Genomic DNA, 15809 nt, shown 5'->3' on the forward strand with positions numbered 1-15809 from the left:
CATAGGGCAGGGGTTCTCAACCTTTTTAATCTTATGTACCCCTTGAAGTCTTTCAGTATTGGTCACGTACCCCTTACCCACAATACAGCATCAGGAAGGGTAAAAAGAAATGCATGGTTTATTGACTTAGTTTATTAAGTTTAAATTGTGTTATATATGTGGAGCAGACAAACTTTTCAATTAATGTGAGTATGTCACTATGAGGTAGTGTTGATAGGAACTAGTTACTGTCATAGGGAAACACTATGTGACTGGCTGCTAGCATGCAATACATTTACTAAAACAGAACTATAACAGACAGTTTTCGATCATTGTGACAGTGAACTAGTGCTGCTTGCAGCTAGTTGCAACTTGTAACTAGTAACAGTGATAGGTAAGTCACTGTGTGTGTGAATAGCATAAAAATAATAATAAAACAGTACTAAATCAGACACATTTTTCCAATAACTGTGACTGTGAGGTAGTGGTGCTATATACAGCTTATAACTAGTTACTCATGGGGAAATTACTGTGTGCGTGACTAGCGTCACTAGCATGAAAAAAGTAACAAAATAGAATTAAGGCTTTGTGTTCCACTGACTGCGAACTAATGCTGATTGTTAAGCCTCGCAACTAGTTATTAGTAACTAGTTACTTACTCATAGGGAAGTCAGTGTGTGTGACTGCATTAAAATACAAGTATATACTAATTCAGTGAGATGGTTGGGCCTGTTTCTTTGCTGCCAACAAGTCAATCCCCGGCAGAGTCTTTGAGAGAGCCACTCTTATGTCGTCTTTGACTGCAAGACGTGAACGTAACTTGTTTTTAATCAAGCACAGTGCTGAGAATCCCTGCTCACAGCGGTATGTAGAAGGAAACCATTACCAGTTATTATGGCTGCAGTGCAGGCACATGACTTCATAGCCACAAGCAAAATCCATGACAACTTAAACGAGGAAAAAAAATCAGACTACAAATACACTGGAAACCTGAGGGTGAGGGTAGTGAGGGAAGAGTGGTGAGTGGGTGACAGAGAGAGGCGAACAGTGCGTCTCACTTTGGTACCTGCTCGGTACGCGTGAGGAGTTACGTGATCGATAGAAAACGAGCAAGGGTGACTACTGTATTATGGGTTTGCAAGGTTGTGTGGCAAGTGTAGTCCAAGAGAGCTTTCTCTCAAATGACATAACTCCAAGAGTTTCCTTGTTAACGTTGTCACTTAGTGTCCTGGTTCTAGTGGAGGACACATCTAGCCTAGCACATGTAGGCCACTTTCTGCAAACAGGTTTGAAGTTATTCAAAACCGAAGTATTTTGAGAAACCTGTCACGTACCCCCAAAATTCCTCTCACGTACCCCTGGGGGTATGCGTACCCCAGGTTGAGAACCCCTGCCATAGGGCATCGTAGCAGAGCTAAGTAACTGGGTGAGAAGGCCGATCAAATGTTGAAAATGGTAATCAGTGCATGACAACAGAGGGCTGGGGAAGAAACGACTTTCCCTATGCAGAAAAGAATTATACTGCTTAATGGGAACTATAGAAGGATTAACTCGATGAATCAATCCAATAATATTAAGGGATTACTAATAACAGAGTGAACAAATTTCCTCATGGCATTTTATTCACCCTTCTCTTGATATGTCCAACAAAAGGGATTTGAAAAAAAATTAAAAGCCACACTGCAGCTTAGTTGACCTAAAACAGGGGTGGGGAACGTCCGGCCTCCAGCTCGTAAAAGGCCCGCAAGACCATTTGATCAGGCCTGCAAGGCAATTCATAAATGCAGTTTCATAAACTCATGAACGAATATACTGTATATATATATATATATATATATATATATATATATATATATATATATATATATATATATATATTCTCCCTACTTGTCAAGTGGGGTTGGTGGAGGATTAGTGCCCCTCCCTGTAAAAAACAATTAACTCTAGGCCCTTGGCCACCCCGTTTGGGATACATGGCGTCTGGCAATGAATGAATGAATGAATAAATAAATATATATATATATATATATATATATATATATATATATATATATATATATATATATAATGTTTTTTATGCAAAGAAGAAGGAACCAAAGGCCACGAGCCCGCAATTATTGTTCCTTCCAAGAGAACAAAATACAAGAGAAAGCCAAATTCAAGATACGATCATTTCAAGATGTCTGGACACACTGAGTTTGAAAGACTGGAGATCATAGGAAGCAGGAAACAGAGACAGAGGGAGACAGTTCCAGAGCTGACCTGTTCCATAAATGAAGGACTGGGAGTAACGGTTAACCCTTGCATGAGAGAGTTGGACAGAAAAGGGATGAGAGTTTTCTGCTAGATGGGTGCTACGCGCCCATCGTAAAGGTGGAGGAATGCATGCAAACAGTTCGGAGGAGCAGTGACCAATGAAGTAGCGATAGAGATGAGATAAAGATGCAACAGTGCAACGAAGAGACAGAGGTTGAAGGGAGTCGGTAAGAGGAGGAGAGTTAATGAGACAAAAAGTCTTAGACGCCACCCTATTGAGAAGAACTGTATGTGAAGACCCTCCCCACACATGAGAGTTGTACTCCACTCTACACAGGGACGGATAAAACCCCTGTATAGAGTCAAGAATTGTGCAGGGGTAAAGAAGGAACGGAGGCGGCTTATCACACCTAATCTCTTGGAAGTAGATTTTACAAGAGATGTAACATGATCTTTCCAAAATAAGTCCCGAGTAAATGAAACCCCAAGCATGTTCAAGGATGATGCAGGATTAAGCTGAATATTATTAAACATTAGTGTGTATACTTGTGGAAGAGTTTGTCGGGTTGATAGTTGTAAAAACTGAGTCTTTGATGCATTAAACACAACCAGATTATTTTTACCCCAGTCAGTGATACGAGCCAACTCAGACATTAGGTGTGCCATAGCCTCATCCCTTGTTTGTTGAAGTAACTGCTGAGATGGACGTTGCAGGAACCAAATGGAAAGATGAAGGGTGGAGTCATCAGCGTATGAGTGGATAGGGTTAGATGTACAGCTGAGAAGGTCATTGATTAATAAAAAGAAGAGAGTTGGTGATAGGACAGAGCCCTGAGGAACACCATTCTTGATCGATATAAGAGAAGAACGATGGCCGTCTACAACAGCGGCTATAGAACGACCAGAAAGGAAGATATACATGAAGGCACTGATAGAAGGATAGAAACCGTTAGAGGGCAGTTTGGAAATTAAAGATTTATGCCAGACTTGATCGAAAGCGTTTGAGATGTCAAATGCAGTGGCAAAGCTTTCGCCAAAGTCCCAAAAGGAGGATGACCAGGAGCCTGAAAAGTAGGTGAGAAGATCGCCAGTGGAGCATCCTTGACAGAACCCATACTGACGAACAGAAAGAAGGTTGTGATAGGAAAGATGCTTTAAAATTTTTCTATTAAGAATTGATTTGAAAACATTTGAGATACAGGCTGTTGAAGCAATTGGACGACAGTTAGAGGGTTGGGAGTGGTCACCCTTCTTTGGGTCAGGCTGAATGAAAGGAAACTTCCAGGAAGAAGGAGAGGTACAAGTTGACAGACAAAGGCGAAAGAGTTTACCTAGGCAGGGTGTAAGCACAGAAGCACAGTTCTTGAGAACAACAGGAGGGACTCCATCAGGCCCATATGCCTTATTAGTACTGAGGCCTGTGATGGCGGAAAATACATCAGCTGAAGAAATTTTAATGTCAGCCATGAGGAAGTCAGAGGGGGAAAGTGATGGAGGAACAGCACCGGAATCAACTGAGGTGGAATTGGAGGAGCAAGTCTGAGCGAAGAGATCTGCTTTATCATTAGAAGAAATAGCTACAGAACCATCAGAGTAGAAGAGAGGAGGGAAGGATGATGAGGTAAAGTTGTTAGAATGGTTTTTGGCAAGGTGCCACAAGGAGTGGAAAGAATTCGAGTTTGAGAGTTGAGAGCATTTAGTATGGGTGAAATTATTTTTAGCGGAGTGAAAAACATACTATGCACTTTTCCGGGCAGAAATGTATCAAAGATTCGATTCAGGGGTAGGTTGGCTCCGGTACCTTTTATAGGCCCTCTCCTTGTTGCAGACACCATTAGAACAAGCGTGATTAAACCAAGGCTTTCTTGCATTAGTCAAAGGATATGAGAAAGGAATGTATGCTTCCATGCCCGAGAGAATAACCTCTGCCATGTGCAAGGCACACTCAGATGGTTCCCTGCCATGGAAGCAGTAATCATTCCAGGGAAAATCAAAGAAGTACTGTCTGAGGGCCTCCCAATCTGTAGCTCCAAAGTGCCACAGACGACGTTTCTTTGGAGGGTCCACAGGCCCTACTGGAGCGATGGGACAGGTTAAGGTGATAAGGTTGTGATCGGAGGAGCCCAACGGAGAGAAAGGATTAACAGTGTAAGCAGAATGGTTGGTTGTAAGGAAGAGGTCAAGTATGTTGGAGCTCCCTCCAAGGCGGTCAGGGATACGGGGAGGGTGCTGTACAAGTTGCTTTAGGTCATTAAAGATAGAAAAGGTGTAGGCTTGTTCACCAGGTGGATCAGTGAAAGGAGAGGAGAGCCAAAGGTGGTGGTGAACATTTAAATCTCCTAGAATGGAGATTTCAGAGAAAGGAGAAATGAATAGAATGTGTTCCATTGTAGAAGTAAGATAGTCAAAAACTTTGAGTAGTCAGTAGAATTAGGAGATAAGTAAACAGCACAGATATATTTAGTCAGAGAATGACAGGAAAGCCGAAGCCACAGTGCATAGAATTCAGAAGAATCAAGTTCAGGAACACGAAAGCAAGATAAGTCGTTGCGTATATATACACAACAGCCACATTTGGCTTTGAAATGAGTATAGAGAAAGTAGGAGGATACAGAAAAGGGTTTGCTGTCTGTTGCCTCAGACAGTTGAGTCTCAGTTACAAAAAGAAGGTGAGGTTTAGTCAAGGAGAGGTGGTGCTCAACAGAGCGAAAATTAGGGGAAAGGCCGCGAATGTTGCAGAAATGAAGAAGAAGAGACTCAGACAGTGGTTCCAGGCAGCTTGAGTCGTCACCGGGAGTGGGGCGGAAGGTGGGGGCAATTATGGTCCCCCCCCCAGGGGACTCCGAGGCCACGTGTTGAGCTGCCATGATTTTTTTTTTTTTTTTTTGGAAAAGGAAGTGTAGTGTGTACTGTGCATGTAGTATGATGTTGATAGTTAGAGAAACTTGTATTGGAGAACATGCTGGCCTACTCTCTGTGTTACTGAGACACTGAAAAAGTTCAGCAAAGTGGGATGGTCGAGACCTAGTCCCGAGGGCTGATGAAACGGTAGCTCCAGCTCTCCCTGTCATCAGCTTTCCATTTATCTTGGGAGTACTACCCTGCTCGACTGGTGCTACAGTCTGGACTACAATTGATTTTAAGTTGATAATTTTGTATGACCCGCGAGTGATGTTAAAAATATCCTAATGTCACTTAATAAGAGAAAGGTTCCCCACTCCTGACCTAAATGTACCTTCGATAAAGTGTCAGAGAAGTTGGTGCACTGATGTCCGAGGAATAAGGCGTAAAGGAGTCGGCTGTGAGTTTAAGAAGAAAAAAAAAAAAAAAATACTGGAAGAACAGTCGTGAGATCTAACAAAGCCGATTCAGATTACACAGAGATCAAACATCTGCGTGTATCCCATTCCTGTATATATTTATAATGGATAATTAAATTGTCTTTAAGCATAAGAAGACGTCATGCTAGGTTGCCATAATCCAGATCAGTAAAGCTAAAGCTATGTAATCCAGTCACTAGAGCTATGAAAAAAAAGCATACATCACTGACAGTGATTATATGAAAAATAAACCTCAGCTATCTCTCTCATTCCAACTATGGCATATTAGCGTGTGCTCTCCTTCTACCCAAAACTTCTGTCAGCCACGGGAAATCACAGTCACATACGTTTTATATTTGCACAATGAAACATCATCACTGAAATTTCACAGTGCTTTTAATATTTTGCATTATTAATACAGTAATTCCTTTGAGACTAATAACTTCTCATCTTCATATATTAATTTCTTCTAACTTCAGAACTGAACATAGTTTAAAAACATGAGAGATGGGGAGTATTAAAAAAAAAAATGTCATGAGTATAATTACAGGATTGGCATATTATGATTATATTCATATATGATTAGCTTTAAACAACACACTGAAAACCGTTGAATAATGCATTTCTGCCGGATCAGAATTCCCCAGTACATTATTTATGTAGTCTTACTATACATTTAAATCTTTGGAGATCAAGATTCATGCCTACAACTTGGATCCATCTTTTTTACTCTAAAAGTTATATACTGACATATTCATCCTTAGAGAAGTATGGAAAGATGCGATGCCTCAAGCTTCTCGAAATGAACGGATCTTTGAATTGTTCCGTTCGACTTTTTGGGGAGAAATCAACATTGTAGACTATAGGTTCAGTATATACATAAACATGCGAAACAATATCGACTGCTGCATCAAACGGTTTGAAGAGACAATTTTTGATGCAAGATACTGCAGTATATTTCGTAAAACATCCAAATGGTACACACATAAGATTTTTTTTTTCTATTTAAGCAAAATTAATTACTGTCTGCATGGATTTAGTCATATATTGTGTTCCTTTAGGTAGAGTTAATGTAAGTATAGATGCACTGACCTTTTATTCTCACTTTCATACAAATATAATAGGACAGCCAGAAAGACCGACAGTTAAATATATGAATTACTTGCCACTTTGGGAATAATCTTCGGCAATTTGAGCCTTTGCAGCTATATCATTATCGATGATAACATGGTCACCTTTCTCCACAAGCCTCAGACTGCTCGAGAACTCAGCATAATTTCGGAACATCAGTCTTCCATCATCCTCCGTCTGAGCCACTTGACGAAACAATCCGTCATTGACTGTCTGGAAAATACATCTGTAAATTTGTATTTTACTGGCAATTATGAAGGAAATTCTCACAGTATATTATATATATATATATATATATATATATATATATATATATATATATATATATATATATATATATATATATATATATATATATATATATATTTGTACTGATGTCCGAGTCATTGCCCATTGTTTCATTTTTAATTCCTCTCCTGGCTATAAGTCTGGGGGATGGAGCATCAAAATTTGTATTTCGAATCCTGATATTTGTTACCCTTTTTCTCTGATCCTTCCTAATACCGACCTACAACGAAAATGACATTAAGTTACTGAGTGACTGATTTACCGTGTTACTGTGTGACTGGACCAATTAGCTCATAAACTAACCAACATGTGCCTAGCACCACACGGCAGCCTGTACAACGAGACTCGATGTGCGAAGTTTGATCATCGTGAATTGAAAAAGGCCCTCTGCAGTACCCTTAGTTCCCTTAGATCCCCGACATAATTCCCAGAGGTACCGTTGTTTAGGTCCTTTGGAAGACCTTTTTAGACGCATTTCTATCCGTTTTTGGGCCGGTAGAGCAATGGTCTGCTATTATTCACATAAGCAGAGATTTCTTACATAGCCGGAGTATCTGTTTTCTCTTGGGATTCTTCATGTAAGCTATAATGTATTTGCTGACTTTCGTGACATCAGCCATTTCTTTGAGGATCTGGCTGCAAAAGATGATTATTTAAGATTATTGAATAGACTGAAGCTCTTGTAATCATAGCTTTGAACTGCTATCGTTACCCTGAGATACTGCTCATTAGCCGAGTTTTTCTGCCAGATCATAGTAACGCCTGGGTCATCAAGCACGTCCCTGAGAGTCTGGTATGGCTGAGGGATGTATCTGACTGCCAGGAGGGACATGAGGTTGCCGGCGTAGCTGCGCGTCAACACAAGAGCCGTCAGCATCCACACACCAAGTATTACACGTTCCCACCACCAGGAACTGTGTTTCATAAGTATGTCTGAAAATTTAATTGATTTCTTGAGTGCTACATCAGCGCTTAATAAAAGTGGAGTAAAAAAAGCATTGTCGCGATAATGTTATTCTCATGAATGAAAGAAAATAAAAAGTGGGATAAACGATTGAAAGTGCAGAACAATCTGATCACTATACTATATTTTTGCCATTTATCAGTTCCAAAGGTTTACCTATATTACTCTAGGTATTTGCCAAAGTGTCATGTTTGGTGCACTGTATATGCTGAAATCACACACACACACACACACACACACACACACACACACACACACACACACACACACACACACACACACAAGTACACCGCTCGCTGGCGCAGTGGTAACGTTCTCGCTTGCCATCTGGTAGACTGGAGTTCGCGCCTCGCTCAGGTTGCGAAAAGTTTCACTGAAGAAATGGGTGGTTACTGTCCCCCTTGAGCAAGGGGACGGGTGTGTGGGTGTGTGAAGGTCACAGCCTTGCCCTTAGATCGGACTATATGAGCTCTCAGCTCCCTTCCGGGAGGGCAAAAGCTGACGATCACGACCATCAAGTGATCCTGACCGACCCGGTGAATTACACACACACACACACACACACACACACACACACACACACATGAACAGATATATGATCGAAATATGAATGTGCCGTTAAATGTTATAGGAAAATGGTTTCATTTTCTTTATTTTGCATAAATAACTTTCATGCAGTATGACAGTTTGCAACCAAGGATGCAATCGTTTCATCTCGAACCCTGGCCTCCAGCCTGTACCCTTTTTTCAGTGCTAAAGGAAAGTGCAGGCCCTGACTGTGATGTCCAGTTTAATACTAGACAAACCTGGTTTACAATATGCGGTTTAAAAATCGATTTTCATTCCGCACTCTAAGATGAATGGAGAGGTCGCTAATACAAACGCAAAGGCAGCTGAGGGGTTTGTGGAGGAATTTTATTTATTCATTTATTACTGCTGCTCTATAGCCATTTAATTACTGTTCCATTTATTGAGTAACAGTTATTTGCAATCTTCAGTGTTGCGGCACCCCTAAGCTGCTCGTCAGTGCAGTAAAATTTTCTTTTATATTATTAGGGGACTTCACTCCAACATCAGCTTGTTCACAATTTCCTTCGGTTTGAATCCCCAGATCTACTATTTTTGACAGAAACTTAAGTAACCTCCACCTCTGATCTAGCTAGACATAATATTCCTAGTTATGTCTTCATTCAAAATTTCAGACCCAAAGGAGGCGTATGTTGCTTTGCTAAATCAGAAAATGCCCTGGGGGAGATTACTAAATTTAATTGTCCTTATTTCGACTATTCCATATACAAATCAAATTCTTTTGGTAAAATTAAGTATTTCTGTTGTGTTTATCGTTACCCCAATCCTCCTCCAGAGCCGAGTTTTTTGTTTTTTGACTCTCTGTTTTCGCACGTAAGTGTCCTCAACATTAATGCTGCATCAGAAATTAGTATCCTGGGTGATTTTAATGTTCATAATGTTGAATGGCTCACTACTTCAGCCAGAACTGATGACTCTGGTCTACAGAGTGAGCTATTTACAGACATCTTTAGTCTCACCTACGCGTGTACCAGCCAACCCCAATCAAAATCCACACCTATTGGACTCTTTTCTAACAACCAGTTCACATAATTATAATGTGGAAGTGAAATTCCCCCTCGGATCCTCGGATCATTCTCTGATACAAGCCACCAGTTCAACACCTACCACACCCTTCTGCTCTGAACCTGTCAACCTGTCATGGTGACTAAATAGCACTATGACAGGGCGGACTGGGAGGGTCTCCAAAAATTATTTTTTATGGATGATCCTTGGATCTCCTTTTCCTCTCAAGATGCAAACTCCACATTGGGCCACATCCAGGATTTCATTAAAGTCGACATGGAAACATTCATTCCCCATCACAGTTACAGAGAATGATGTAATTCGCCTAAATAGTTTGACCACAGTTATGTTAGAGTAACAGTACATAAAACAAAAAGTGCTCTAACGAACTTGCTTCAAATGTGCCTCCCCTTCACATTTTCTCCCAAAATACTCAGGCAGCTGGGAGCGCCCATGAACTCACACTCTCTTCTCTGCAATGCAGAACCACTACCTACCAAAATTCATTTATCTACCACTCTCTGGAATTTACTTCCTGGGAGTTGCATCCTACAAACATTTAATCCACGTTTATTTTAATCCAGTCGTTATAAATATTTTATGAATGCAGGATGCCTTTAGGCACATGGACTTGTTTTTTTATTTCCTTTCTTTTTCCTTCCTCCATTCATTGTCTCTTTAAAAAAAAACACTTGATATTTACTTTAAGTGTGGACATGTGTGTAACTTCACATGTATCGTATAATCGATTTCTGACAGGTCTGCACTGCATATGTATTCTCGCCTAACGACCAAATCGAGTTACGATGAGTCTCTTGGATCGTAACCCCCTTGCAAGTCGAGGAAAACATTATATATATATATATATATATATATATACCATTGGATCCCAGCGGTGCTGGGCCAGGCACGGCGCTGAGTGGGTGCTAAGTGTACCGCCCTCCGCCTATTGGTTCATAGTTGCGAAGCTCATATGTCCTTACCTGGGGGTTCCCTAGTTTATAAAGACTTGAAAAATCCCAGTTCTCTCCAATATTCCGGACACTGGGCTCCAATGGGTTAAATATATCTATATACATACATATATATATATATATATATATATATATATATATATATATATATATATATATATATATATATATATATATATATATATATATATATATATGTGTGTGTGTGTGTGTGTGTGTGTGTGTGTTGTAGACTGTATGTAGATAATATTTTCTTACAATGAATTTGAAACTTTCAGGCATTCCACAGCACACCCATCCATACCTGCAGCTTTCCCTGTTTTCATGTCCTTTACTGCCTTCTCAATTTCCTCCTTCGTGATCAAAGAATCATTCAACTCTCCCAACACATTTATTCCTTGCACCCTTCCATCTGCCACAATCTCAGCCACCCTTTCCTCCTCTACATTTAACAATCTTTCAAAATACTCTACCCATCTCTTCCTTACTGCATCCATCTCAATTAACATCCTTCCATCCTCTGCTTTTACTCGTTCTTTGTTGACTGGTTAGTAAGATTGTTGAATGTGTGTTTTGTGAAAGGTATGGTGCCAATTGACTGGGCAAGTGCTTGTGTGGTCCCGTTGTATAAAGGCAAGGGTGATAAGTATGAATGTACTAGCTTTAGGGGTATAAGTTTGTTGAGTGTTGTAGGTAAGGTTTATGGCAGAGTGTTAATTATGAGAGTTAGAGAGGGTACAGAGGGAGTGATTGGTGAAGAGCAGTGTGGCTTTAGGAGAGGGAGGGGATACGTGGATCAGGTGTTTGCTGTGAGACAAGTGTGTGACAAGTATTTAGCGAAAGGCAAGGATGTGTTTTGGGCATTCATGGATTTATAGAAAGCGTATGTAGAATTGATAGGGAGGCTTTGTGGACTGTTTTAAGATTGTATGGACTTGATGGTAGGTTACAAAAAGGGGTGAAAAGTTTTTATGTAAATAGTAGAGCGTGTGTAAGAGTGGTAAAGGCTGTGAGTGACTGGCTTCCTGTGAGAGTGGGGCTGCGACAGGGATATGTGATGTCGCCTTGGTTGTTTAATATTTACATGGATGGTGTTGTAAGGGAGGTGAATGCAAGAGTTTTAGGTGGAGGTCTGAGTCTGGTGAATGTTGATGGTGGAGAGTGGAATCTGAAGCAGCTGCTGTTTGCAGATGATACTGCACTGGTGGCTGATTCAGAGGAGAGATTGAGACAGTTGGTAGAGGAGTTTGGAAGGGTGTGTGAAAGGAGGAAATTGAAAGTAAATGAGAATAAGAGTAAAGTGATGAAGTGTACGAGGTTGGTAGATGGTAGGGGGATGAATATAGTTTTGAATGGCGAGTTGCTTGAGGAGGTAGAGTGTTTTAAATATCTAGGGTCACATGTTGCTGTGGATGGAAGAATAGATGCAGAAGTGAAGTTTAGAATAAATGAAGTAGGAAAGGTGCTGAGAGGAATGAAAAAAGTGTTTAGATGTCGTTCGCTTAGAATGGATGTAAAGAGAAGGTTGTATGAGGGTGTTGTGGTACCGAGTGCGTTACATGGGGCTGAAACATGGAATATGGGTGTAGCAGAGAGGAAAAGTTTGAATGTAATGGAGATGAGGTGTCTGAGGAGTATGTGTGGAGTGACACGTATGGATTGAGTGCGAAATGATGAAGTGCGAAGGAGAACTGGAATTGTTCGGGAGATGGCTGGTAGAACTGAGCAGAGGGTGTTGCGATGGTTTGGGCATATGGAGAGAATGGATAATGAGCGATTGGTGAAAAAGATAACTAGGTCTGATGTGAGAGGTGTAAGGCTGAGAGGAAGACCACGAATTGGATGGATGGACAGTGTGAAGAGAGCGTTGGATGCGAGAGGGATGTCTGTTGAGCAAGGAAGAGTGGCTGTGCGTGACAGAAATAAATGGAGAGAAATTGTGAATGAATAAGTGATGACACAGCCCTGAGGGGATATTCTCCCGCATTTGGTCTGATCAGTTAGTCAGGTCAGGTGCAGGTAAGGGGATGGGTCTGTTATGATGTGGCAGGGGTAAACCAGCTCTGCTGTCGGGCCCTGCTGCGGATGTCACTGATTGCATTGCGCAGTTGACCCTTGTGCGGTGTGGTGCGGTGTGGTGCGGTGAGGATCTGTCCGTTCTCCCCTTGGGGCTAAGATGCGAATGAATGTGTTTGAATGGATGAGTAACTGGGGAGTGTGTCGTCCTGTCTTGGCTACCTCCCTTTCCTTGGGGGAAGCAGCCTAGGTATATAGATAGATAGATAGAATTTGAAACTGAGGTGTCTCAGTAATGACAGCGGCTTGCAATATGTCATATGCCTAATTACCTTATGTTATCGTATATAATATTCTGCAGTGACCATCTTACCTTGTTGCAGCAACACACGAAGCAAAATAAATGATTCAAGAAAACTCGTTTCACTGTGGCCAGCAGTGAAGGAAACAAATGTTGATAGGAGAGACACCATAATGGGTGTGGCAATGATGCACGCCATGATGCCGGTCCAAACGTCTGGTGACAGAGGCATAAGGAAACCCCAGGGATTCACCACAGGCCACCCCACAGCCCCCACCACTTTCATCACGTTAGTGCTAACGATCCAAGTGTACTGGATTACTCCAGTTCGTGCCGCAGTCAGCATGAACGGACCCGGGGAGAAATCAACTTCCTGTTTCAGAGTAGCCACATGTAGAACCCAGTCAAAGACATTATAATTATAAAGTAGTTGATCAGACACAAACTTCTTCAAGCTACGTTAGTTGTGTCAGCATTCTACCCGCCAGAAATGAGGATTTGCTATACATTATCTGTATCAGTAAACAGTATGAATATTACACTAAGGTAATATTGATGGTCATCATTAAAAAATATACATTACTGCTATCCGATGTAAAATAATTTGTAGCAACACTGGTTGATAGGGTTGATTTCACTAGTCATTACCTTTCTGATTACCATGCCCACCATTCCATCCCAAGAGCCATCTGGCAATTTCACTCCAAATGTTCCCACTCGGGGCTGTACATATGTGTACCTGGTGAGAATGTAATGTTTACAGTTAGCTAAATCTTGTTTCAGCACTAATGTGGAACAGATATTGGAAGTGATTCCGATTTCAAATACTGATCATTCCCAAATTTAATTCATAATTATCTCTGAACAGATTCAATAACCGTCCAAGTAATAATAGATCATATTCCAAACTCAAAATCACTAATGATACTATGTACCTGAAATCAGTATAATTATCAAGCTTATTGCATTCATTGTGAAAAAACACAGATTAGTGCAGTTGACGAAAAATTATTAAATATAACTGTTAGTGTCAGTACATGAGAAAAAGAAAACAGAAGATGCAAATTTCGATTACGGTTACATGATTGAATATATTTTTCTTTTTTTTTTCTCAGAACCTATGCATTTATATGAAAAAAAAAAAAAAAAGGAAATCCCAGCTGCGAGAGTCGAAAACTCCCTCTTCTGCAGGGAACTGGAAAGAATGGAGGATTGAGAAACACTGAGTACATTTCATTTCTAGATGCTCATAAATTCCAGAGACTAACTTAGCCCCACACACATAATATATATACATATATATATATATATATATATATATATATATATATATATATATATATATACGAAGGGTGATCAGAAAGTAATGACAGTTCGTGATATAACATGAAAACCTTGAATGATGGGAGGTAGGGGAGCAAGGAGAGTGCAGAGTTGCCTGTCCTTACGAGTTTGAACTTGTCGCCGTATGCCTGACTTTTCTTGTTTTATTGTTGTGAGTGAATGCTGCACTCTTGTTTTTGCTCTCTGGCCAGAAACATGGATTATTCGAAAGAAGGCTGCAGGTTCTACATTTTTACGAGGTGGAAACTGGGAAAGAAAGCAACAGAGATTCGAGGGGAATTATTACAAGTTTATCCAGACACTACTCCTTCCCCTGAAACTGTTTCCCGCTGGATTCGTGCTTTCACAGCAGGAAAAACTGAATTGAAAGATGAACAACTCTCTGGACGCCCCCGGACATCCGTGACCGAAGCAACAACTGTCCGTGCACGGTCCATCATTGACGAGGATCCAACTGTAACTCTTAGGTTCTTAGCCTTGGAGCTTGATATCAGTTATGGGAGTGCATATGACATCGTGCATGAACAATTACACCTGAGGAAGAAATGTTGTCGATGGATACCCCATTTGTTGACTGATGAGCAAAAGGCTGAACGGGTGAGGATTTGTCGTGTCTGGCTTGCTGAATTTGAACCAAATGGTCCAAAACGGTTCTCAGATGTTGCTACTGGAGATGAGTGTTGGATTTCATTCTTCACAACCCGTGACAAGCAGTCAAACATGGTGTGGTTGGGCGATGAAGACCCTCGACCTCAGATTTTGAAGGAAGGATTTCGCAGCCGGAAGCGCCTTTTCACCATCTTTTTCAATTCTCAAGGACCAATATGCGTGGATGTGATGCCTGAAAAGTCCACTATCACAGCCCAATACTACACAGACCAGGTCCTTCCACAAGTCTTGGAACACAAGGCCAACACCGCACCAACCCGCCGTCGGTCTCGCCTTTTGCTGCACCACGACAATGCTGCACCCCACAAAGCTCGCCTCACTATGCAGTACCTGGAACAACAAGGTATAACTCTGCTTCCCTACCCACCCTACTCCCCTGACCTGGCTCCCTGTGACTTTTGGTTGTTTCCAAAAATTAAATCTGCCATCGCTGGGAAGCAATTTCATCGCATCCAAGACTTGGCATGGACCGTCAATTCAGAACTCCGAAGTATACCGTCTTCAGAGTACCACGCTTGCTTCATGAAGTGGAGAAAGAGAATGGAACGCTGCATAGAGGTTGGAGGGGAGTACTTTGAAGGAATGTAAGTCATAGTTTGATAGTTTTTCATGCTAATAAAAGTTTATGGACTCACTGTCATTTCTTTCTAATCACCCCTCGTATATACAGATATATATATATATACATTTTATATATATATATATATATATATATATATATATATATATATATATATATATATATATATATATATATATATATATATATATATATATATATATATATATATATATGTTTCTCTCTATATTTTTTTTTACGTGTCCGACTCTGGGCAAAGGCTCAGGGCCTATTTCTTGGGGGCAGTGGCCTATCCCAAGGCCCAGTAGTCCTCCTACACCTCCACATGTCACCACTTCGGCGCTAACACCCACCGACCATATTGAATACATGCTAGGGCTGTCTCATACAGGAT

At 40.9% G+C, this 15809-nt stretch overlaps 1 protein-coding gene across 1 annotated transcript in view; it reads right to left on the reverse strand.

Annotated features, from left to right (window-relative positions):
* Positions 1-15809, reverse strand: part of LOC145397233 (glutamate receptor U1-like) — a 118887-nt gene that overhangs the window by 11480 nt on the left and 91598 nt on the right. Inside the window, exons 4-7 of the mRNA XM_080270429.1 lie at positions 13471-13561; positions 12895-13195; positions 7687-7907; positions 6722-6899 (exon numbers count right to left, since the gene is read on the reverse strand). Of these exons, the coding sequence (XP_080126555.1) occupies positions 6722-6899; positions 7687-7907; positions 12895-13195; positions 13471-13561 (791 nt within the window). The remainder of the gene's footprint in view (positions 1-6721; positions 6900-7686; positions 7908-12894; positions 13196-13470; positions 13562-15809) is intronic.

Source organism: Coenobita brevimanus, chromosome 40, assembly GCF_032717465.1.
Source record: "Coenobita brevimanus isolate Jiangsu-jjx chromosome 40, ASM3271746v2, whole genome shotgun sequence".
NCBI classification, from domain to species: domain Eukaryota; kingdom Metazoa; phylum Arthropoda; class Malacostraca; order Decapoda; family Coenobitidae; genus Coenobita; species Coenobita brevimanus.